The following is a 24,890-nucleotide window of genomic DNA, read 5'->3' on the forward strand; positions in this document are numbered from 1 at the left end:
AGGGTCTGCCTAGGGAGCAGCTTAACAAAAAATAGAGGACAAGAACACAGTGATACCTTCTGCCATCTGACCTTCTGGTGAGCCAGCGACCTTCAGAGGCAAAGGTTGTCTCAGGCCATTTTGTTTAAGAGCCAGGAGCGGACATATATCAACAGTAGCCCTCTTCTGCATGTGCCTCTGCAATTTCAGAGGATAAGAGTACGTGTTTTTAAAGTAGGTGCTAATTTAGTGTTACTAACACTTTTGTTTTTCCAGTAATAGCCCTTTACTTTAGGAAACAGATTTAACTGCTAAGAGTGTTAACTTATTTTTTAAGCCGCTGGCTGAATTAATAAAGTAACGTCTGTTGTTTCAAATACAGGGTTTAGCTAACTTATTATTCTGCACAAGCAGGGAAAAAAAAATTGACCCTTATTTGCAACAGGTTCTGTAGCTGGTGCTGCAGGAGAGATGCTGATGCCTCAGCGAGAAGGGCTGAGCCCCTCCGAGACTCTGCTTGTGCCCCAGCAGCACCTGCCAGGAGAGGGAGGCTGGCACAGCTGGCAGCACCTTGCTCACCTGCTTGGCATTTCTGCTTGCTTGGCTGACACTCTCTGCTTGCCCCACTGGCAGCATCTTCGCCTGCACACCTTTGTGCACGTTTGCTCACGCACCCTTGCACCTTTGCTCGTGCACTTTTCCTTGTGCACCCTTGCCCGGGCATCCTTGCTTCTAGTAACAAGTGATAGGATGAGAGAAAATGGCCTCAGGTTGTGCCAGGGGAGGTTTAGACTGGGTTTTAGGACAAGTTTCATCACCAAAAGGGTTGTCAAGCCCTGGAACTGGCTGCCCAGGGAAGGGGTTGAGGTCCCTGGAGGTATTTAAAAGATGTAGAGACGTGGTGCTTGGGGACATGGTTTAGTGGTGGATTTGGCAGTGTTAAGTTTACGGTTGGACTTGATGGTCTTAAGGGTCTTTCCAACCTAAATGGTTCTATGTTTCTATATTTCTACGCCTCTGCTCGCACAGACTTGCCAGGCCCTCCTGCACAGCGGGCTCAGATGCCTGGTCCTGGGTCCTCCTTACATCTTGGGTCGTAGGAAGGGAAGAAAAACTTGGAATGATAGTTTTCTCCTCAGTTCTCTAGCTCTCCCCCTTTTCCCCCACATCTTCCTGATTTCTCTCTGGGCATTGCATTGATCTGAGTTTCTTTTGTGGCTTTTTTTAGCTTTATTGCTTATGAAAACGAGCCGTACACGATCAGGCTGCCAGTGCCTGTCATCTAGTGTGTCGCAAACCCCCACACCCCCTGACATTTTTTGACCGTGTAGCTAATTTAAGCCAAATTTGACAACAGAACAGACACCTCAGAGATAATGAAGCACCTGCGAGGTTGTGAAAATAAATAGATGGGTATAAAAAGGGAAACCCTCCCAAAACCCCTCCCTGAGCAAAGATTCAGTGCTGTCCTCCTTCCTAATGAGACAGTAGAGAATCAGCATCCGAGTTAAGGGAGACCCACAGCCATAACTGCTGTGGTGGGGGCAAAGAAATACTTCAAGGGAGCTCACTGTGTTGGGCGCTGTCAGTCAGATGTGATACATGAAAGCTGTAGCCAGGCTTTTTATTTACGGTATTGCCCATGAAATGATTTGTTTTAATAGATGGCCTTGTCCCGCCTCTCTCCTTCTCTTTTTCCAGTAACAAGAGCATTAATAAATACAGTAAACCATAATAATATATTGGCTGGCTTACAATGTGACAGACACCGGTTGTGTTGCAAAATGGCACAGGAGAAGATGAGTCAGGATATTTTAAGATATCTTTCCATCTGGGGTACTGAAATCAGCCTGCCTGCAGACCTCGTAGGCTACTGTCCTTACCTTGGCAGCGTGCAGTTTTTGCAGTACCGTTAACTCTATTTTTCAGAAAGAAAACCTAGTTAAAGAGAGGGTAAATTACTTGCTCATAGTTGCAGAGGACCTTTTTGGCATGCATCTATTTTTCTCCCCCCACCCCCAGCCCCAAGATGCATGTCCTGTGCCATTCACTCTCCTTCCTCTCAAATATCTCCAGAAGCTACATGTGACCATGACAAGCAGGGTTTGTTTTTTCCTGGTTTCTTCCTTATAGGGTTCACAGTTTGCTCTGAGTGTACAAATTTCTGAATTTCCCCTGTCTCTTGGTCTGAGGTGCGGTTTCTTGCAGCTGGCAGGCTCCCACAGCCGGAGCTCAGGGCTGGTGCCTTCCTGCAGCACCGCGGTGTGGCTGCAGGGGAGGCAAATCCTCGTGAGCCCCCCAGTTGCACTCACACATCTCTGCCCCCCTTGCTCTCTTCATCCACCTCATGGACACGCTAAATTTGTCTGTTTACTCCTCCTGTGACGAGCTTAGTGAAGGAGCTTCTTAAACCAGAAGAATGTTGTGGATTCCTGGGGAACAACTCTTGCTGCCCGGAGAGGTGGGGGAGTCACCATCCCTGGGGGGGGTTCAAACACCGTGCAGACGTGGCACTTGGGGCCATGGTTTAGGAGGCCTGGGGGTGTTGGGTTGGGGGTTGGACTTGATGATCCTCGAGGTCTTTTCCAGCCTTAATGATTCTATGATTCCTCAGTTTATTTGTATCCCATCCCTGTTCCAAGTACAGGGTTGGGTCAGCCTCCACACTAGAAGCTGGCTTTGTTGTGTCCTCTCTTAATTTTTGTCTCTCTTCCATCATGCGTTGCCTTCACAGGCAGCATTTGCACAGGACTGTTCACCGTGCCGAAGGCAGGTCTGGCTCCTGGCTGAGTACCTGAGAGCTTACAGCCCTTGCTCCAGCCCGAAAGTGAGTGATTTCTGAGACTAAGACAGGGTGTGATTTTATAGTCCAGACCTGTTGCTCCCATGGCAGTCTGGGAAGGATGGAGTCTGGAACAAGCTGCCAGCACATGTCCAGAAATAGGTCTACATGGGGAACCACCAAAGGGAAAACTCATGTCCTGGACCCATCCAGACCATGGGGTTGCAAGCTGTAGATAGCGCTCTAGGCTATAAAGAGCAGATATCAGATCTTTTCTGTCTTGATAGCAGGAATTCTGTTTGAGGGCAGTGACCCCGTGGTCGTGGTCTCACAGTTTGCACAGTCAGTGACTCCCTGAGACGGGAGAAGGTTGTGCTTCCCCGGGGCAGCTGGAGGTGCCGGAGGGGCAGGGAGTGAGGGGAGAGCTACGAGGGAGCCTGCAGCGTCCGTACCAGCTGGGACATGCTTTGATCAAAGCACATTGACAGCAGGGAGCAGACCCAGTGCCCACAGCGGGAAGGGACAAAGGAAATGTGGGTTTTTTACTGATCCAGAACCGTGTATTATCTGAACTAAGTGGAGAAGCCACAAGCTAGGTAAGCTGCTAAAAAATGTTCAGAAGGGGGCTCCTTCCTGCAGGCAGGGAGTGAACAGTGTGCTTTCAAACCTTTCTCTTTAAACTGTACTTTCCTTCTTGGAACAACACTTTTTTTGCCAGTTTAGACTATGTTTTCAGAGAGCATTGCTTTAGGAAGTGGCCATTTGGTACCTATTTGATGTGCTCACTTTCAGGGGAGGAGGTGGAGGAGTCCCACCACAAGCGCCTGGCCGATGCATGTCCAGCACAAGTACCAAGTACTTGACAGCAAAAGCATGGGACGTAGAAATGAGGCCGAGGGAAGGGCCCATGCTGGCGGAGAAAGGCAGCCAGAATAGCTGGGAGGACCACAGAGCAGCGCTCGTCTACTCCTGTCTCATCCCTCGCTGCCTTCAGCACCATTTTCCCTCTGTATTTTTCCTCTGAGCTCTGGCAGAGCTCTGACAAGGCTGCTGTCACGGCTTTGTACCTCCCTCCCTTCGCTGGGGTGGGACATCTCACATCCTGCAGCCCTTACCCACCAGGGGCTTTTGGGCATCTTCATGGGGTGGTTCTCCTCTGGGCTCCCTCCAAGCATCCAGGTCTCCTAGGCACGGGCCTGTGCTCAGGACCTGCTATGGCACGCATGGGCATAAGTGAAAAACAAGAATATTTTATTAATGCTGGGAATGTTTTATTAAGCAGTCTTCCTATTTTTCCCTTGTCTTTTTTTTCCTTTTTTTTCTTTTTTTTTCTTTTTTTTGAAGTATAAAATAATTTTTCCTTTACTCTCCCATGGAAAAAGTTGTTTCTGCTATTGCATGCCCCACCAGATTCAGAAACAGCTATTAAAGGCTTCAAAACAGCTGAAACCAGCATTCTGGTACCTATGAAAGTCCCTGATTTAAACTCTGATTCCTAGCAAGCTCGTCAGGTCCATCGACACAGGGGAGATCCCGGGGGAAAACTGGAACTGTTTCTCACTGGAACAAGCCTGTTGTTTCTGTCTCTGGGGGCCTGAAAAGAGCCTTTGATTGTTTTTTCCTGTGGACAGGAGTTAAGGTGCAGGCTGTATTTTCTCACTCCTGGCATTCAAGCAAAGTAATTGAAGGCAGGACAGCACGCGGAGAGGTAATGCTCCTAGGAGGGACTGGTTTAAAACAGAAAGCATCTCTCTTCGTGATTCAGAACAGAAGACCCATAAGGGAAGCCAAGTTTTCCGATGGCACAAAAGGAAAGAGAGGGTGGGCAGTGTTTAAATCAGGCTTTTCCATATCTTCACCCATCACACCGCAGCCCACGCTCCCCCCCTAAGCAAGGTACCATGTGTGATCTGGAGATCACGGGCAGATCCAGAGGCGAAGTTTTCATTTGTGTTGCACTAAAAGAGGACTAAGAGATTGGTTATAAACCCAACAGGGGTATGATGGGTTGGGAACAATAACTGGGCACGGCAAAACCGTTCTCGTTAGGCCAGCGGAGCTTTCTAATTATCAAACTGTGTCACCTAAATGGCTGAGGGAGAGGGGCCGCCTCTGATGGGACCGATGGTGGAAGCTCACCCCCACCGACGCTGTGGGAGTTTGCCCGTTGTGCAAACACCGATGCCTTTGCCGGGGTGCCACGGCATTTCTGTCCTGATCCGTCACCTTGCACAGCAGCGCCTCTTCCATGGCGAGCTCGCTCTTCTCGCTGCCAAGGACGGGTGGTTCAGAGCTGTGGCTGGTGGTTCGGAGAGGTGCTCGGGGCAATTACAGAGTCTCGCTCTTGCAAGACTGCGCAAGGAGGAAGGATGGGTCCTTGGATATTGCCAGAGCGCTGCACGGTGGTGCCAGGTATTCCTGCTCCGAGGGGCTGACTCCTGCTGGAAACAGCCGTTCACATATTCCTTCTTTGTCTGTTAATGCAAATCTCTATGAAGAAAATACCACGTTGATAAAGCTCCCGTGATTGAAAGATGCCAATAGAAAGATGCCAACTGCATTTTGGTCTCAGGTCTTGAATTCTGAGCTGATTTCTGAATTGGCACGATTCTTCCTCGTTGCATGGCCATTACGAGCTGGATAAAACCAGCAGCCAGTCTGTTATAGAAAAGGGGGTTTAGTGCCAAATACTCATAAAAAGGAAAGCCGTAACCTGCAGTAATAACGTGCTAGCTGCGACCAGCGGTCCGAGTGCGCTGACGTACGCTGGTATGGCATATTGGCATGTCAGAGGTGCACAGGGAGGCAAATAAGTGTCATAGCTGGGGCTGTTAAATCTTATTTTAACCACTTGAAGCAGCTGAGCACCTTGTCTCATAAATATAGTACCATTGCACTGTCTTCCAATATATGTAGTCACTATGCATTGTCGTCTGTATATAAATTAATTCTTCATATATAATTACGACTGTGCAAGCAAAAAGGCCACCTGATGTCTCTGTAGCGCTAACTGTTGAACTGTCTCTTTTTCTCCTTTGAAGTCCCACCCAATTTGACTGTTCCTCAAGAAAAGTCACCCCTGGTCACCCGGGAAGGGGACACAATCGAGTTGCAGTGCCAGGTGACAGGGAAGCCCAAGCCCATCATTCTCTGGTCCCGAGCAGACAAGGAAGTGGTGATGCCAGACGGGGCGATGCAGACGGAGAGCTACGATGGGATCCTGAGGATAGTGAACGTGTCCAGGGAGATGACGGGAACCTACAAGTGCCAGACCAGCCAATACAACGGGTTTAACGTGAAACCCAGAGAAGCTTTGGTGCAGCTCATTGTACAGTGTAAGTAGACCCTTCTTTTCTTTCCATGTGGTTTTGCTGAGAAAAAGAAGTTGATTTATTTCTCCCCTAAATACACAGCAGCGAGATGATGCTTGTTACATTTCTGATGCTGTGTTTTTAGGCTCTATAGTTCCATGAACCCATGTTGTTAATGTAAATACAGGAATAAAAATGAAATAGGAGTCCCATTTATATTAAAAAAAAAAAAGTGAGGCAATCATTATTTTCCCAATGCCTGGCTTTACATTACTTGACACAGGAACAAGCACATGAGATAGGAGGACATATTTCCCTGAATGCGGATCTGATACTGATCTCATTTGTTGATACTGTGTATAACAAGAAGAAAAAAATGACAGAAAGAGCTATTCCATCTTAGGTGATCTGCATGGTCTGCTCTGACTCTGAATGCGAACCATCAGCGTCAGAAATGGGAAGGGAAACATAAGGAGAAATCAATTATTTTGGAAATGCTCAGCGTTTAATATTGGAAAATGAAAAGTCTGGTTTGATATAGTTCATGGGAAATAATTAGCCATTCTTTGTTTCTGTGTATCCGATATAGACATTCACTAAATAACTTTCATGTGTCTGTTGTATTGTTGGTACTTATTTACACTTTTTTACTAAGTGACTTGCGCATCACTTATTTATTCTGCTTTCAGATGCCAAAAAATTTTGGCAGATTTGCTTTTAACAGCGTTCTGTGCTCAGCACAACTGACCTCTTTTGGGGCCTCCATGGATAAGATGTTGCAATGTATTGGGGTTGAGAAGGCCAGCGGTGCCCTGCGGGGCATGAAAAGGAGCGTGGGCAGCAGGGCGAGGGAGGCTCTCCTCCCCCTCTGCTCTGCCCCAGTGAGGCCACATCTGGGGGGCTGCGTCCAGTTCTGGGCCCCCAGTTTCAGAAGGGCAGGGAACTGCTGGAGCAAGGCCAGCGCAGAGCTGCCAAGGGGATCAGGGGCTGGAGCATCTCCCTTGGGAGGAAAGGCTGAGAGACCTGGGTCTGTTCAGCCTGGAGAAGAGAAGGCTGAGGGGGGGTCTCATCAGTGCCTATAAATACCTGAAGGGTGGGTGTCAGGGGGATGGGGCCGGGCTCTTTTCAGCGGTGCCCAACGCCAGGCCAAGGGGCCACGGGCACAAGCTGGAACACGGGAAGTTCCCCCTGAACATGAGGACAAACCCCTTCCCTGTGCGGGTGCCAGAGCAGGGGCACAGGCTGCCCAGAGAGGCTGTGGGGTCCCTTCCCTGGAGACATTCACCCCCCGCCTGGACGCGGCCCTGTGCCCCTGCTCTGGGGGTGCCTGCTCCAGCAGGGGTGGGACGGGGTGAGCTCCAGGGGTCCCTTCCAGCCCCCACTATCCTGGGATTCTGGGATTACTAATAATCAACTGATTTGTTTTTCCCAAGGTCTGTTGTATAACAAATTATTTATGCTCTTGATTACGTGTTGTGGTATCTGCAGCGCTTTCATCAGAGCTATTTACTGGTGTGCCGACAAAGCTCTTTATGAAAGCATGCTTCTGTCCCAGCCAGCAGCCACGTGGGTTAATGACACCACGAGCCTCCTGAGAGTCAAGGCTGCAGTAAAGCTGGAGCCCTCTCACTTGGGCTTCTCCTGGTTGTGGGTTCATCTGCATTAGGACTGGCTTCATCCCACCTGCGCTGATGTACCTAAATTGGGAGCACAGCTGTCTTGGGCTCCGTCTCTAGAGATTGCAGAAAATGGTTTGGATCTTAGCTCATCCTCCAGAGAGGTCTGTCTTTCCCTATAGAGCATAAAAGGATCATGAGTGGATTAGTGTCCTACTGATGGTGGTTCAAAAGCACATGGATTGTCGCAGGGAGGACTGGCTCCTGTGCAAATGGATTGGACCAGCCTGCACGAGCTGCCTTAATTCAGCGCTGTGGTAGCACTGGGGAGTGCTGACGCAAGAGTTTTTACTCATGTCATTATTACTAGGGTCATGGTTACTCTGATGATGGCTTTTGTGGTTATCATGACTAGGACTACTGATGACACACAGCTGCTCTTTCAGATCCATAACAAGCCATCGTCACTAACAGAGTTTAAGTATAGCTGCACAGAAAAGGTAATTTACAGAAGGTAAACATCATGAAAAGGTAGAAGATGAAAGACATGGAAGGGCAGAATGTAGGATATGTGGACGGGGCCCCAAATCTGTCCTGTAAATGGGCACAGGTCATTGTCAGGGCTGATGGAGCTGGTGGTACCGTGTCCTGGGCCCTCGCAGCATGAGCGGAGCAAGAGAGGAGGGGTCGATGCTGGGGAAAATACTGAGGGCAGGAGCACGAAAGCATTGCAGGGATTTTCAGTTGCTGCAGTTCATCAGGTGTTTGCGCAGAGGCTGGATCTAGTGTATTTTGGCTACCACAACTTTGCTGGGCAGTGTCTTTGCTATCCATAGCAAACATTAAGAAGAGAAGAAAAGATTGGTCAGTGCAGTTGTAAATTGACGTAAACCAGGGTTGTGAAAGCGTGCTGTGATACTCCCCAACCTGTTGCTCTTAGGACAGTGGGTTGGGACAGCTCGGGAAGACGGCAGCAGCATGGCTTATAGAAATGGATGGCTAAGACTAGTTCCTCAGAGAGCAACAGCGATGGGTGAGAAAGGTGATAATGCGCGAGGTTTTCAGATAGCTTGGACTAAAGATTGGCATGTGTGGTGTTTGGGGCCTTGATGATCTTGAGCAGCAGAGAGGAAACGTGGTAATAAACTCGGTAAGAGCTGATTCACAGAGTCATCTGTGAATCTGTGAGCAAGAACCACTATACAAGGAGTGGAGCAATGGTCCTCCCAAATAAGGAGGGGAAGTGGCTTCTTCCCCCTTTTCTGTCATTTATTTGCTTTGAGAACTAGAAAAGATTTTGTTTTCTGGCCGCTTGGATCCTCCAGCTTAACCATTTAGTTCATATTCTCTTCTTGACAGTGTACATCATCTTTTCCACACGTCTTTGCAGAGTCCAGGGTGGTGGTTATCCTGGTTTGGGTTGGTTGCTATGATGTGTGGATGATGGATTACTTCAAGTAATTCAGTTCACTTGCAAATACACGTGTGGAGGGTGTTCCCGATAAAGCAAAAGCTTCAGGGGGAAAGGTTTGGAGGTAAACCCACTCCAGCAGCCACAAACAGCAAACCCACAAAGTAATGGCCAGGGCAAGCTGGCTGTCGCATCCCCAGTGCCAAGACTTTCTTGTCTCGATTCTTGGGAGCATCGTGAGCCCAGAAGGAGCATCATGAGCCCAGAAGGAGCTCTGTTTCATGTATTTGCAGGTAATAAAAGTAATTTTCAGCTTTGCTGCTTTTTTTTGTTTGTTTGTTTTAAACCCTCTGAAGCTCGGTTCACTGGGAGATACTGGAAGAACAAGTGCAAGAAGCACTCTTGCCACGGGTCTGCGAAACAGCTGTGGTGCGTCCCACATTTTGCCCTGGAAGACTCTTTCAAGTCTTTCAGAGTCATTGAAACTCTTCTACTTACCCAGCGAGCTCTGTATTGTTCATCCTGGTCTCCACTTCCAAGCTTTTAAGCAGATGCTGTTAATATCTTCAGCAGGGAGGTAATCGTGAGTTTCGTGTTAGAGGAAGGGACGGTTGAATCTGGGTCGCGGGGGATGTTTGCTGGGAGACGGATGTGGACTTCCCACCAACTGCACTTCTTCAGGTCCTGAGCCAGTCCCTGATGGACGCAGCGGGATGACTCCCGCTGGCTTCCGAAGGCTGGTGGCTGCAGTGCTTAGATTGCTATTACCTTACAATATTTTACTGGTGGAAAAAAAAAAAAAGCTCTGTTTTTATGTGTTTTTAGTGCTGCCTTAGACGCAGCAGTTCACATATCCTGAAAGAGATGAGAGACATAACTTGGAAATGGTTATAATAAGCAGGAGGATAACAGTTACTAACAGGAGATATTTCTTTAATCTGTTCTTGTTTAGATTTCTACTCACTTTATTCAGATCCCAGCAAGTGACAATTTGGAGATGAATGGAGAAAGCAGACATCATGTAATGCTTTCATTATTTTTCTTGCGGGAGGAAAGTACACGCATTCACATCGACTTCAGCATCGTTTTCCATAACTGGCGTAGCATTTATTCAATTGTCATAAAAATCCATTCTTTTTGGTAATTTTGTAATATTTATTTTAGATGCTCCTATCAGTTATAAGCAGGGAAAGGTATTTGATGAAACACTTTTATTTCTGTAATGACTCATTGATTTCACGTTGTATACGGCGCGTGGGTGTGTGAGCAAATACGTTCGTGGACATTGGTAGCTGGGTACGTCCCCGTTCTCTAGAGTGTCAGAAGAGTTGCTGCTTGTGGGAGTAGGACTTTGTCTTGCTGAAGTGGTGTATTACTCTATTTTGCTCCACGGGATAAATCTTTCAGTGGAACTACTGGTCTAGGTCATATCTCTTGGTTCAAAATAAAGAAAAATTAAGGATAAATTTAAAGATAAATTTAAAGATAAAAGCACTTTTATGTTGGGTGTTGTTTTTTTTTAATTTGATCCACTCTCATTTCATCTGACCAGTTTTAACAGATTTTTCCTTTCCTCTCTTTCCCTCTGCCACCCCTTTATCCCCATGCTCAGTTATTTCGGGATCCCAGACTATGAGCTCTCTAGGAAAACGACTGGTTTCTGTGCTTTGTCATAATTTGGCCTCAAGTCGTGGTTTAAGACTTCTGTTTTTTCGTGTTTGCCATCAACTTCTAACACTTCTAATAGGAAATTAAAAAGACATCATGGGAAACCAAAAGTAAAGGAAGACTCATCCGTCTTAGCCCATGCCTGTTGCATGAGATGTGGTTGGTGTGGTTTTTGGTACACTTCAGGTCATGCAATCCTTGTCACGTCCTGAAGTGACTGCTCAACAGTAAAACACAGCAAAGAAGGTTGCTTTGAGGTCTAACTGAGTGGACCTCGAGGAGGAATTTAACTGAAAATTTTAACCATCTGAAAGTCCAGTACCTGTGCTCCCCGTGGGCTGTGGAGAGCGAAGCATCCACAGAAAGCAGCAGAGCCTGTCCCAAGGGAAGTGTCTGGGAAGGTTTTTTCCTTTGTCCCGGCTCCCGATCTGTAAAATAGAGATAACAGTTCCTTCCCTAGGTGTTTTGGAGATGAGATTCTGAGAATGGCCTAGTAATGAAAGACAAGCAATATCTGATTTGATCAATAAACCTCATATCCTTTGCTTATTGCTGTTTTTACCCTGTCTGTGCTGTTTTCTCTTAGGTGTGTTGGCACTCGTCACAAGCGATGGGCTTTACTGGTTTTGATCTTTATTGTTTAGTACATTTTGTGAGCCCTGCTAACTTTTCTGTGGGAGGTTAGTTAGGATCATGGAAGTACAGCACCAGCAGCAGGGAGAGCTCAACACCTTCCATGGGATTTGGTCGCTGTTGTTACTCTACTGCCCACCTGCCACGGGAGATTGGAGACCTCTGGGGGAAGACCAAGACCAAAAGACGATCCTATAAAGTCCTTGCGTTCATTTCTCGCTCTTCTTTGCCTTCCCTACAGAATAAAAGAAGGATGAAGCTAGTCGTGATGCTAGGGACAGAGCTGAGGGAGGTCTGTCATCATAGCTAAGCCATCAGCAGAGCCTGCTCTGTGAAGTCCTGCCAGCGTGGCTTCGCCAGGAGCCGTGCAAGCAGAGGCAGCGTTTTAAAGCAGAGATTTTCCCGGGAGCCCTGGATGTTGTCTTGGCATCTCTGCCCTGGAGAGGGGCAGGCAGCCCCAAATAGCCTGGTTTGCTGTGCAGCTGGCTCCTCTGCGGCCGCCTTTGCAGGGACTTTCTGCCCGTTTCTTACCCACGACTAGGCTTTTTTGAATGTGCTGTCACCAATAGTACGGCCAATGTACGAGCCCTTCAGAAAATGGCATTTATCGTTCTGTATCTTTCTTCCACATTTTTGAGAGCTTTTTGCATGGGGAAGGAATTTGCTGGGTCCAGGAGGATCCCTTCAGCCAGGTTTAAATGACGTGAGCGGTTTACTGGCGAGGCTGGGCTAACTGTGCAAAATCAGCCCCGCAAAGCAGCAGTGCCAGGGTTTAACTAGTTCATCGCCCACGTGTGGTTTGCTGCGTGCCTGCGAGTGCGAAAGGGATGCTGAGTGGGGCAGAGGAGGCACGGAGGTGGCTGTTTAGAGACTGGCTCGTGGTGACTTAAAGTGTCTGTGCAATAGCATTGTTGACATTGTTGTTTTGGTGCTGCAAGACACGCCGCTCGGTTCCCCCAAAGCTGGTGCTCAAGGATGAAAGATGCTGGTCCAGATGGAGCCCCAGCTCCCGCTGAAGCTTGTGCCTGCCCTTGGGGACCCATCAGAAGCCCCGCTGGCCATGAACCTTGCTGCCATGAGCCCAGGAAGGTCTCTAGGACGTGGCTTCCTTGCTCTGAGTTGAGAGGGTGGCATCCCAAAAGGGAGCGTTGTTCTAGACAGGTGCTCCCAAGGCTGTCTTGTCCCAGCTTAGTTTCAGAAAGGCACCAAGACGAACAAGTGGGAAGTGGGAATTAAGTGCAGCGGCAATACTCGGAGCCCTGCACCTTCCCGCAGCGCTGACCGTTTTCTTGTGTGCAAATTTTGATAAATAAAAGTTAAAATAATAAATAAATGCCTGCTGTTGGCAGGCGGGAGGCAATCCAGTAATAATTCAAATGCACCACTTTTACTGCTGGAAGAGAATGCTTGTGAAATAAAAATGCTATCAGGTACAATATAATCAAATGTTTACATCGTGTACCTTATCAAGCGATGATAGCGGGAAGGACAGAATCATTTTTCACAGTGGACATCGCTGCATGTTGGGCTTGTGTTTTATATGCTCTGGTTTTACTTTGGTGCTACATAAAATATTGTTTATAATAGAAACTGTTTGCCAAATGCATTGGCCTCCAAGTACTTGTAAAGCCTCTTAAAACATCAAAGATATTTCATGGTAACCTGGTTGGCAGAAGTGTCGGCCACATTGTGATACTCTGAATTTTCCGTTCAGTTTGAGTTCCAGTTTATGTGTGTCGTTCCTACTCAGTAATAAATTCTAACCAACTAATGAAATCACGCTGAAAGGGAAAGTTCTTCGGGGATTATATTTGAAATGGAACAGCGCTAATTAGTAGGAAATATGAGGCTGAATTATGATCTCAGGTGCATCATTGCAAATCTGGAGTGTATCATTGGGGCATAAATTAGTTGCTCAGGTTTTACGTTGGCAAGAGAGTTCAGAATTGGGTCCGCTTTGCTTGTAGATGTTATTTGCAGCTGAGGATGGGAACAAATAATCCTTTATGCTTTAGACAGGCAATTTGGCAGCTCAGAAAAATTGCCATATCTATTCTGTGACTGTCTAAATATGTGCCTGATGAAATATTTATATGAAATATTTATATGTAAATATTATATCTTACATTAATAATGAAATAAAAGGTTGTTGCAAAAGAAAGGAATCAAGTGTCCTCCATCCAAAATAGCAGAATTAATGAGCTTAAAACTCATGGAGATTTAGGAAAGTAATTATGAGAAATTTTTAGCAGGTAGGGTGGCTAATCCCTGCAGTGATTTGCCGGGAGACATACAGGCTCTGAGTCCATGGACGGGTTTTTTTTGAAGCTGGGTGGACAAAGCCCTGCAGGGAGTGGGGATAGGCAGGAACGCGGACGGGGGCCAGGGACGCTGCTCCAGCCCGGAGATGTTCACGGTGAGTCTCGGCTCCGGAGAAAAGCGCCGTGTGGCTCCCGGGGCCGCGACAGCAGCTCATTACTTACGAAGATTTTTGCACTCCAAGTTCTTCATTCGTATTGCTGGGCAGAGCCAGGCGAGTTAATGGTCTTGTTCCGTGAGTGGGGATCAGGAGTGCAAGTAAAACTCCCAGAGAGTGAAACCTGCTAGATTTTCAAATCTGCTTATAATATTTTAACTATGAAAATGTATTAAAAAGGGGATAGTCAGGGAAAATCTCTGTAGGTGAGAAGAGTAATTGAATGGGGAAGGTGTCTTTATTTCTAAACAGGCACTGAAATCTGGTTTTAAGCAGGTTGAAATGATAAAGGAAATCAGTATTTACATTTTACATTCATGTTATTTACATCACATTTATACCTTCTTTAATTTTTTTTTTCCACTTATGATTGAAGATTTAAGTGGAAGAACCTGATTAGGATTCAGGACAAGTGTTACAATAATCCAATGCATTCCCAGACTGGTTTATTACTTCCTAAACGATTTCCTTCTCAGTGGACAGGATTTGGGTTTGATTTGGGCAGTTTGTGGTGAGAGAGAGGGCAGGCTAAAAGAGGGCTAGGACTGGCCTTGCTATTTTCATATTTCTGGGCCATTTTTCACCTATTTTTGGAGTATGGGAATTAATCAATGACCTAAACAACTTTAAAACTTCAAAAGGTATGTTGCTCCCAGTTGCCTTTAGCATTTTCGTTTGCTCTCTGAGGTTGCTTTCTCCACCCTGCTGCGTTGTGCTGGAGGAACTCCGCATCCCGGGCTTGCAGCTTTGCCCAGGGTTGCTCTCATATGGCATACGCTGCCTACCCGCGTCCAGAGGTTCAGCCTGCCCTATGGCGATATAGATTTAAGCAGCCCAGATACCGTTACCACTGTCCTTGTGTTTAACCTACGGGTAGATATCCCAGCTCCTTAGTTCTTCGACTAGAAGTTTCCCAGAAAACTCTCTTAGGGCGTTTACGTAAAGCAAGGGTCAAAATCTCTTCTATAAAATCTTCAGCGAAAGACGATAGAGAACGATTTCAGCATAGTGCGCAGGCAATTATGGCTTTGTATGTAATTTATCTGAATGGAGCAAGGGAGGAAAACTGTGTGGAGGTAATTGATGGCTTGATCAGCAAAGCAAAATGCTAGGAGCTTTTTGACATTTAGCAAGGTCAAAGGCAATGTATGTCTAGTGACCTGGAGAGGTAATGAATATGCAAATGCTGGCAACATGGAAAACTGTAAATGAGAATGAGATCATTTGAATTTTTTCTTATTTAATATTAAAACAATAGTCACTGAGAGAACCTCCTGAGAGGTATCTTCTTCTTATTAGAAATTCCAGAAGACAGCATAACAGCCAGTACCCCAGAACCTGAAGCATAAACACGGATGTTTTTGGAAAAAGATTGAATAATTCATAGAGGTTTCTTTTTGACAATTGGCCATGTAGAAGATGGTCTCACACCACAGAGCGGTTCACAGCAGGGTCTGAGGGCAAGACCAAAGACAGTCTGCTAGACAAAAAGTTTTTTGTTTTGTTAAGAAGTGAGAATGAGAGGAGGAATGGGGGCAGATGTAAATGTTGCATATCTATATTTAAAATATGAAGAATCGAATTAGGGTGTCTTTGAATGCTCGGCTTCTCCTGGATATGGCATCCAGGATCTGAGCAGTCAAATGAATAATCGTGAGAGAATGGCATTTTTTAGTCCATCAGTATTTCTTTCAGGTTTGTTCACAGAAAGTTGCACCTTCCAAACCAGAGTAGCTTTTTGCTGACGCTGGCGTATTGGTACTTCCAGCGGTTCAAGTTAGCTCCGTGGAGCCAGGCTGTCCCCTTGAAACTTGAGAGAGGGAGGATCAGCATGGAGCAGACGGCATCTGTGCTCCATTATAACCCTTCAGTGCACATAAAGGGTAGGATGAAATGTGGTGGAGTTAGGGTTTGTTTCATGCTAACGCAAGGACAAGGTTGTGCCCCCCCAGAGCACATGGATGCTCTGATCCTAAATGCCACCAAGTTGGGCAGGACGCCTCCAGTGTAAATGTAACCCTCTGAAAGTCGGGAAGGTCTTGCATATAGAAACCATACATGGAGCAGCTGAAGTCCCTGGGTTTGTTCAGCTGGAGCAGAGGAGGCCGAGGGCAGCCTCATGGTGCTCTGCAGCTCCCTCCCGAGGGCAGGAGGAGGGGCAGGGCTGGTCTCTGCTCTCTGGTGCCCAACGCCAGGCCCCGAGGGAACGGCAGGGAGATGTGCCAGGGGAGGGTTAGGCTGGACATTAGGGAAAGGTCCTTCCCCCAGAGGGTGGTGGAGCCCTGGAAGAGGCTCCCCAGGGAGGCATCACAGCACCAGCCTGGCGATATTCCAGAAGCACTTGGCCAAGGCCTCAGAGACACGGTGTGAATTTGGGGTGTCCTGTGCAGGGACAGGAGCTGGGCTCGATGGTCCTTGTGGGTCCCTTCCAGCTCAGGGCATCCTGTGATTCTATGTGTGTGTCTCCCCTCCTGTACATCGAGTGAACCAGCCCCTTTCTGTCATGTTTCACCCTGCTTCTTCCCAGCAAGGGTTTTAGGATTGGATAAAGAGCTGATGGATGGTGCCTTTTCAATAGTTTTATGACTAATGCAGGTGGGTGGAAAGGCTGTGGAAATTCATGGGAACTAGGATGGAGCCAGCACCAGAGAAGCCATGGAGAGTGTCTGCACACACTGTTAAATAAACTCCCTGACCTTTATGCAGATGTGGTATCTCTGAAGGTCTGGGACACCCAGGGACATCCTGCTGCTCTCTGACTCACGCTCAGGGCTTTTTCAGGGTGAGAGTGAGGAGTTTCCAGGGTCGCAGTGATGCTCCTTCCCTCTTCATGGCAGTGCTGAAGCGCTACAGAGCTGCAACAGCTCTCGCTGCTCTCGTCGTAGGATACGTGTTTCATGATTTCTAGGAGGATACACTGACATTGGAGCTTTCTTCCTAATTCCGTAGCAGTGAGGGGAGGTACTGGGAAGATATGGCATGGTTAGATCCTGCCTAATCAGGCAGCGCTCTGCTCCCACCTCGGCAAGGCAAGCTTTAGCCCCTCCTGATGGTGGTGTTCTTGAAGAGGGACCCTGTTGGCATTAACACAAAGGGAGGAAAAGCTGGTAGCACCCACGTTCGTTAGCATCTCAGCTTGCACAGCTGCCAGATATGGGGTACCTCCTGTGTTTTTCCTTGGAAAGGCCTTCATAGGCTTTTGAGAGTGAATGGGAACGCCTGCATGGACAGTGGGCTGTCCGTGGGGCTTTATTCCCTACAGATGGTATTTTCAAGAGCAAAGGTTTTCTTCTGGCTTTGTTTTGTGCGTTAGGCTATGTCCTATTTTAAAGAAACTGTGCTGTGATATGATAAAAGATAGAACAGCTTCGCAATTAATAACTAGTTAAGAGATAGGAATCAAAGGGCAAATGTACACAGTGAGTTACAACCAAAAAGGATTGAGGGAAATCCATGAGACTTTACTAGGGATTGTGGTGTTCAGTGAAATCCTCACAAATTTACCTTTCTGAAGGTAAACAGCAGAACGAGGAGGAGCGTCGCAGTTAGAAAAAAAATGAGTTAGGAAAAAAAAACATAGCGCAGAGGCCAGCCAACATCACAAAAGGACTGCAGCAGGTCGGCGAGGGCTCCGGAGCTCAGAAAGCAGTGGCGGGTGCCAGGGTGCCGTGGCCATGGCTGGCCTGAGCAGGGAAATGCCCCAAGAACTGGGTGTAACAAAGTCAGGCTCATGGAATGGTGAATTGGAATAATTAAGTTCGCCATTCAGCTATGTTTTTTCCCCATTCGCCATTTTAAGTGAAGAAGATGCTACATAAATATATTTCCTTTTTGTTGCCCCACGTTACTTAGGAGGCTTATTCCCATGATTAAAAAAAAATATGCATTTCAACTAAGGTGATGATTGTGAAGTGAAGCATCGAGAGTTTAAGGTTATTTGGGTTGACATAGGTGCGTAACCAATTCTGTCCACGAACGACGCTCTGTTACATCACGTACTTGGCACGGTTATTTATTTTGCTCTATAAATCACTGTCTTCCTGTCCAACTTTCAAATGTTTGACTTTGTGACTATAAGCGTCTCATAAAATAGTCTTTCAAGGCAATATACATATTTAGTGAAAGGCTGCCACTTTCTCTGCACTCCTTCATGGCAGATTTTCCTTTTATTTTCATTATTCGGATGTGTTGTACGCTGTTGTTAATAAGAAGTTTTGCAAATCATTTTACCTGTGGAGAAAGAAATGGTGCCAGCAGGCACATTCTTTTCACTCAGCAGCAGGAATGAAATTAGACCTGGGTTGTGCTGGTACATAATCAGGTTTTTCTAAAGGAGCTAGTCCAGAGGACACTGGACTCATTACAGCAGTCGCTGAGATGCTGCGTGGATCTTTGTTGCTGTGAGGAAGCAATGCTTTTTTGGATAGCCTCCTCCTTTGGGTCGCTCCCGTCAAGCTTTGGAAAAAATCTGTGTTGGCCAAGTTGCCTGTACTCTTGTACTCTTCTCCTCCCAGCAAAGGAACCATGTTATGAGTTAAATCGCCAAAACCAATAGTCTCGCCAGCGGCATCGGGGGATGAAAGGTTTCAAAGAGCACGGGGACACGTAGGTGGTTCATCTGTGTCACTGGCTTAGCAGGGCATGGGCTTAGCCTTGTGCCCCCCGTGCACGTGGCCGTGCTGCGCATCTCCACCACCTCTCTGGGGAGCGTCATGCTGTTTGGTGCAAGGAGATTTAAATCATACCTGGTGTTATCAAGCGGCAGTGCCGCGCACCGCTCTGACCTCAGCTTCTTGCTGTGGGGACCACGGTCATCTGCCGTGGAGGGTCTTCGCAGGCCGGTGGCGGCATTAGTTAGCTGCACAAGCGGCTTTCTTGAGGAAGGCTTATGATAGAAAATTCCTAGGAACAGGATTGCTCATGCTCTCCTTCTTACATTCAGAAGCTTTCCACATAATAAAAGCGAAATTTCACACCTTTCATTCATTATTGGGTCAGTAAATAAAAATTCTGAAGAGTAAACAAAGAGGAGGCGTATCCTACTTTTTTTTTTTTTTAGAGGAATTGTTATTTCTAGGTAGTCTGGGCCCTAGAAAATATATCCAAACCATTCACAACTAATAGATATTTCTCACTTTTCCGGGCTCCTTTGTACTTACTATGCCTTTTAATACATTTTCTTATCAATAAAGCCATTTTTATCCCTCTTTTAATTGACTGTTCCCCTCAAGCTTATTCAGATTTATGTTATCATTCATATTTATTATTGGCACAGTTTCTCCTTTTTACTCTGTCTGTAACAAGTAATTGACTCTCTCTATCCTCATTTTCCTGTTCGTGGCAGCACCGGCTTGCGCACAGAGGGGGCACGGGCACGAGCAACGCCTGCTCTTGGTTGAAACGAAACAACAAGGGACTGAGCTCTGCAATGAGGGATGGTTATTTTTCCTCTTGGAGGTCCTGGTTTGAGCCCGGAAGGCCAAACAGATGCAGTTTCTTCTGTAACTTGTTTTGTAAGGGTAATTACGACGTGCTTAGGCGTACAGTGTAAAACCATTCAAGCACTTTCACCAGGGAAGAAGCTGGTTATTTATTAATGATCACATTAGGTGTGTTTTCCCTGTATTGTCTTTGGCACCCTCAACACGCGGTCTTGTGCTTTGAGACCTACAGAGGGAAAACCTGCGCCTCTACATATCTCCTCCGTTTAGTCTTTGATGGTATGTAAAGAGAGACTGTTGGGTTTTATTATCCTGTCCGAGCTAAGCTCTGTAACTCTGAATCGGGAAAACCGAACATCCTCTTGGAAAACCAAACTTCCTCTGTTGGAGGAAGATAAAATTGTAAAGCCCTATTAGAAAAAAAAAAATATTCTTCTCAATGCGTGAATACATCTTGCTTTCTGGAATTGGCAGGGTCACGGCTGTGGTGCACTGGGGGAAGATGGTTTGGCTGCTGCTGGGCAGGGCTGGTGCTGGTCAGGGGCTGTCCCAGCTCCCCAGGCTCTGCCGGGGCCGCGAGGAGCCGGGAGGGGAGGGGGCACAGCCGAGAGAGCAGGTCCGAACTGGCCACAGGGATATTCCATACCATGTAACGTCGTGCCCAGTGTGTTACTGGGAGGGGCTGGCCGGGGGAGGGGGGCAGCGATCGTGGCTCGGGGACGGGCAGCGTCGGTCGGCGGGTGGGGAGCGGCTGTGTCGCTTGTGCTTCTGGTCTTTCCCTTTTTTCCTTTGCCATTTTATTATATTATCATTATTACTATAATAATCATTATTATTATAATTATTACTTTTATTGTAATTATTAATCTGTGCTTATATCAACCCACAAGTTCTTTTGCTCTTCCGATTCTCTCCCCCGTCCCACAGGGGTGGGGGGAGCGAGCGGCTGCGAGGGGTTTAGTTGCTGGCTGGGGCTGAACCACCACAGGCCGTGTGATGAGTTTTACGCCACCCTGCGCTCATGTTTCCCCACCATACTGGGTCACACTTCTATGGCTGGCTTATGGCAATGTCGCGGCGAACAGCATCAGACGCCTGGCTCAGGCCGAGATGCGGGATATCGGCGATGTCTCCCAACCACTTGCCTCCTTTACACTCTCAAAGAAGGAAATTAGATTTTTTTTTTTTTGACATGATTTGCTGTTGACAAATCCCTAGTGACAGTGACTCATCTCAGTGTTATCTTCCAAGCGCTCACAAATTATTGGATTGTTTGTTGTAAAATGTTTCTGGGAACCGAAATTAATGTGTCTGGGCTGTAGCTCTCCAGATCCTCCACCCACCCACCCACCCACCCCCCGGCTTTCAAGGTAGGCATTGAGTTTGTCATTGGATAGTTTTCTTGTAACTTTCCTGGTTCACCGCAAGTTTTCTGTAGAGGTTTCAGTGGTTGGTTTAGGCTGATGATTGTCCAGGTTCCTCCAGCATAAATATACGTGTACGCTTCCCATTCATCTAAGCTAGGCTCTTCCTACAGGTGAAAGAGTCAGCTCTTTTAGAAAATCCTGCTGCACCAAAGGAACGAAAGACCTTGGCTCTTCTGTACCAAATATTATTTGTGTGGCATGTCTCTAAAACGGAATGAAAATATATCATCTTTCTACTTCACTGCAAAGAAATTGGTATTGCATATTGCCACCAGGAAAATCAGAGTAATCACAAGCCAAGTTCACATGTCCCACATGTGCTTCTGTTCATATCCTTTGTGCAGACCTATGTTGGCTTTTTGCACGCCAGAGAGAGGTCAGAGCCTCTGAGTTACACTCTGCTGCTGTTTTTCTTCTCAGAAAAGATAGTTGACTGCAATGTCAAGGTCAATTTACCTGCAAGTCCCCTCTGTCCTCTTCATGACCTCTGCCTCAGCCTGATTCAAGGCAGCCATAGCCTTTTCTCTTTAATCACATAGAGATTAAAATTAATTCCAGTCTTTCACGGAGCCTGGAAGGCCCCAAATTTGTGACTTCTCAGGCACTGACTGTTAAACAACCAAGTCGTCAGGACTTGACCTTTCTGCTCCTGGAGGAGCCAGTCATGGAAGTTCCCACCATCTCCCTCCTTGCTTCTGTCTCTCCTCTTTCATTAGGCTTTTCGCAAGGTTGTATTGCCCGAGCGTGAAGTTCAGCCTGGGCATGTGCCCAGTTAATTGTGGTTTTTGCCAGTTTAGTCCTTCGTGTCTGACTGCCTGGGAGGAAATTCTCAACCAAAGTGACGTGTTGGAGCCTAAAGCCCACACAACGGGTAGCCAACGGATTTCTTTTCCTAATTACTCAGTTACAAGCCTTTCTGAAGAAAACCACTGATTTTATACACAAATATCTTGTATGCTTTTCCTGGATTTTGTATATCAAATCTAAACATGAGAGAGGCTATAGTGGTGTGAGTCTTATTTATTGTATAATTATTGTTTTCAGCTTCATTAAGAGAGCAAACTCTCTCCTGTCTGTAATGGATTAGATGAAAAAGAAGAAAAAAGAACTTTACAATGAGCTCAGACATCCACAGAGACCGCCTATATTTTGGACATAACTAATTCTAATTTTGTCCCTGAATTTCTTTAGTGTGGCCATTATTTAGTGCGTCCACAATCGTACTTATATTTTCTTTGGACCAGGAGATTTACATCTCAAAAGAACAAAGCAAAATAAATCCTGGCTGTAAAAACCATCCTATTTAAATTAATATCATCAACCTAGAATGAGTTTATTTTAAGCCATTTTCTGCTGTACTGGGGTATATCTTTAAGATACCGAAGCCATATTTTCTAGTGGTGAACATGGAGATAGCTCCAGTGATTTCGGTGTTTTGTTCATATAAGCCAGAAGGGAATTTGGTCCCACAAGTCAACACAGTATTTGCCTTGAAGAAATTAATTTGAATCCTTGCTGGACTTCTGACTTGGGTGCTAATTAGGCCAGGTGTAATCAAATCTGTGATTCTCTTTAAAGCATTACCGGGCTTGCTGAGTTTTGAGCTCATGATCTTGCATGTGGCAGCCAATCTCCTGCTGGACTTACATGTGACCAGATTGAATGTGTTGGTCAAAAAAATGAAGATATAGAACCAGTAACAAAAGCAGCTTGATCTTCTCTTGGCTGTGCTCCCTCTCACCAGGTCACGTCAGTTATGAGATGAGAAGTTTTTAGAAGGATGGTTGACCCTCCCCTTGGAAGTGGTTCTCCTGCATACCCCTAGTAAGTACTGAAACACACGGAGATATGAGCCTACGACCCTTTAATTGTGATTCTCACCTTAGCATGTCTTTGAGGTACTAGGTCTGACCCATGAGAATTTGATCCTGGATCAAAACGTTAACGTGCTGCAGCGTGTAGGCGTCATGTAGACATGCTGACTGTGAAAAGGCGAACTAGAACAGGAACGCCGATGTTAAATGATCTACAGAAATGAACAAGAAACATCTTCCCTGGGTTGTGCCATTCATGCCGTATTGGACGCTCACACAGAACAAATCTGTACATATCCGGCCGTATCTCACTAATCCTCTAATCACAGTCCTTCACTCATACAGCTTTGTTTCTGAAAATTGGTAATTAGCAGCTTATTCCTCTTATATGTATTATGCAGGATGATTGCCTCGACCCATCTCAAAACTTTCTGCCCCTTGGGATATTGCTTAGTCTAGGACTAGTCCTTCATAAAGTCTTCTTGAAAAGAAATTTTGAAAGGAGGAAATTAGCAGTTTATGGCTACTCTTAAGGGCCGCTTTGATTTTCTTTTCAAATCAAGAAGGGTTTCTGAGAAAAAAAAAAAATCATCCATGTCTGATATATAATCAGCGCCCATCAGACTGAAATTCAACAACATATACTTGATGATCGCTTCTAGCTAAAGAATGCGCCCGGTTCCCAGTTACCTCAGATAGCAATGTGTGCTGATGTGTGTATGTTGTTGTTGCACATATCTGTATGGGAATATCATCTTTATCACTCGACGGACCTGACGCTGTAAGTACCTGCACTCCTGTGGGTGCTGGTGCCTGTGGCACGGTCCAGGATGAGCATGATGGGTCTGCTGAGCGTGCATGGAGAGGCTGAGGTTACAGCTTGGAGGTTACAGCTTAATCTTGCTGGAAGAGGGTGTTTCGTGGGGGAGGAGAGCACTCTCGCTGCTCTTTGCTGCATTTGCTGTGAGGGGGTGTGTGATATTTCGGGGCCAGCACCCACTTTCTGTACATACCCATATCTCCGTCCAGCTTCTGATTGATCTGTAGAAGTATTCTGTACTTCAGGTGTCCAAAGGCAGTATTTCCCTGTTAGTTGCAGCTACAGTAGGGTTTTCCCAAGTCTGATGTCATTGGCGTTACTGGAGGGAACAAAACTCTAGCCATTGTATTTTAAAGAGGAGCTTCCTGTAAATCACTTATAATTAGACTGAAGCAGTCTAATTTCTTCTTCATATATATATATGCGTGTGTGTGTATGTGTGAAACTGTGCTCTGTGTCTGGCTGCTGTGTATCTGGATGGTATTGTTTTTGTCTCCTCAGAAAACCTTTCTAAGCCTGGTATGCAATTTTAACTGACTTCTTCCTAGTAATGGAGGATTAAAAAGCTCGAGCATGCACACTAAATTAAAACAGGTGGCAGTACAGAATACAGAGACTTCATCTATTTCCCCATTTCAAAATCATTGCAGAAGCTACACTGACCACCAGAGAACCCATACAGAGAAGAGAAGAAAATGCAAGAGAAACAGGGTTCCTTACTTCTGCTGTTCATGTGGTGACTTGCTTCATCAGGGGACTATTTTTAGGCTGATGTTGAATTCTCATGGGGTGCGGAGGAGCTTAGCCCTTCTGCTGTAATGCAGATGTGCTGAGTTCATGGTGGTGGTGCTGTGCCTCCCTGTTTCTGTCAGGTAGTCTTGGGTTATTTCTGTTTGAACTGAAATTCCTCTGAATTTTAGTTATCAGGTTTGTTCAGTGGGCTGGCTGCCAATCCAGTAACGGGGCCTTAAGTATCGTCAGAAAGGTTTCCCACCACAAGTGGGTCTGTGGCTGCTCTAGGACAGCTTTGGCTCGTGGAAGCAGTTTATAGGGGAGGTTCAGCAAAGTTATGTCAGAGGTTCAAAAGTGCGCTTTGGTTGAGGCGAGGGAGTCCAGGACCTGCTTTGGAGCTGGGACTTGTACAGGCTAAGAAAACCTGGGACCGAAAGGGTCCTCATCTCTGCACGTACCAGATTGGTGAAGAAGCAACCAGATGGCAAGGGTGAGGTAGGGGTCAAAGTCATCTAGGCGTACCCAAAAATAAGTCAGTACTTGGAAACGGTCTTCACTTTTGGATGACGCTGTCTCGGCAAGGAAAAATAGGATGAATAATGTCAGTAAGAATGTGAAAGGAGAAATTACCAGAATAAGACTCACGAAGCTTTCCCTTTGGAGTTGAATTTTGCTTGGATGAGGCATTTGAGGTGTACAGAATGCTGCACGAACTGATTCATGAGGTCTCGGGTCCTGCAGCAAAATTTCCAAACTAGCATTTGAGACAGATGCAGGGAA

General features: G+C 46.4%; 1 protein-coding gene across 1 annotated transcript in view; it reads left to right on the forward strand.

Annotated features, from left to right (window-relative positions):
* MDGA2 (MAM domain containing glycosylphosphatidylinositol anchor 2) overlaps positions 1-24,890 on the forward strand; it is a 400,733-nt gene that overhangs the window by 260,235 nt on the left and 115,608 nt on the right. Inside the window, exon 8 of the mRNA XM_064461194.1 lies at positions 5,803-6,096. Coding sequence (XP_064317264.1) covers positions 5,803-6,096 — 294 coding nt within the window. The remainder of the gene's footprint in view (positions 1-5,802; positions 6,097-24,890) is intronic.

Source organism: Phalacrocorax carbo, chromosome 9 (genome assembly GCF_963921805.1).
Source record: "Phalacrocorax carbo chromosome 9, bPhaCar2.1, whole genome shotgun sequence".
Classification (NCBI taxonomy): Eukaryota; Metazoa; Chordata; class Aves; order Suliformes; family Phalacrocoracidae; genus Phalacrocorax; species Phalacrocorax carbo.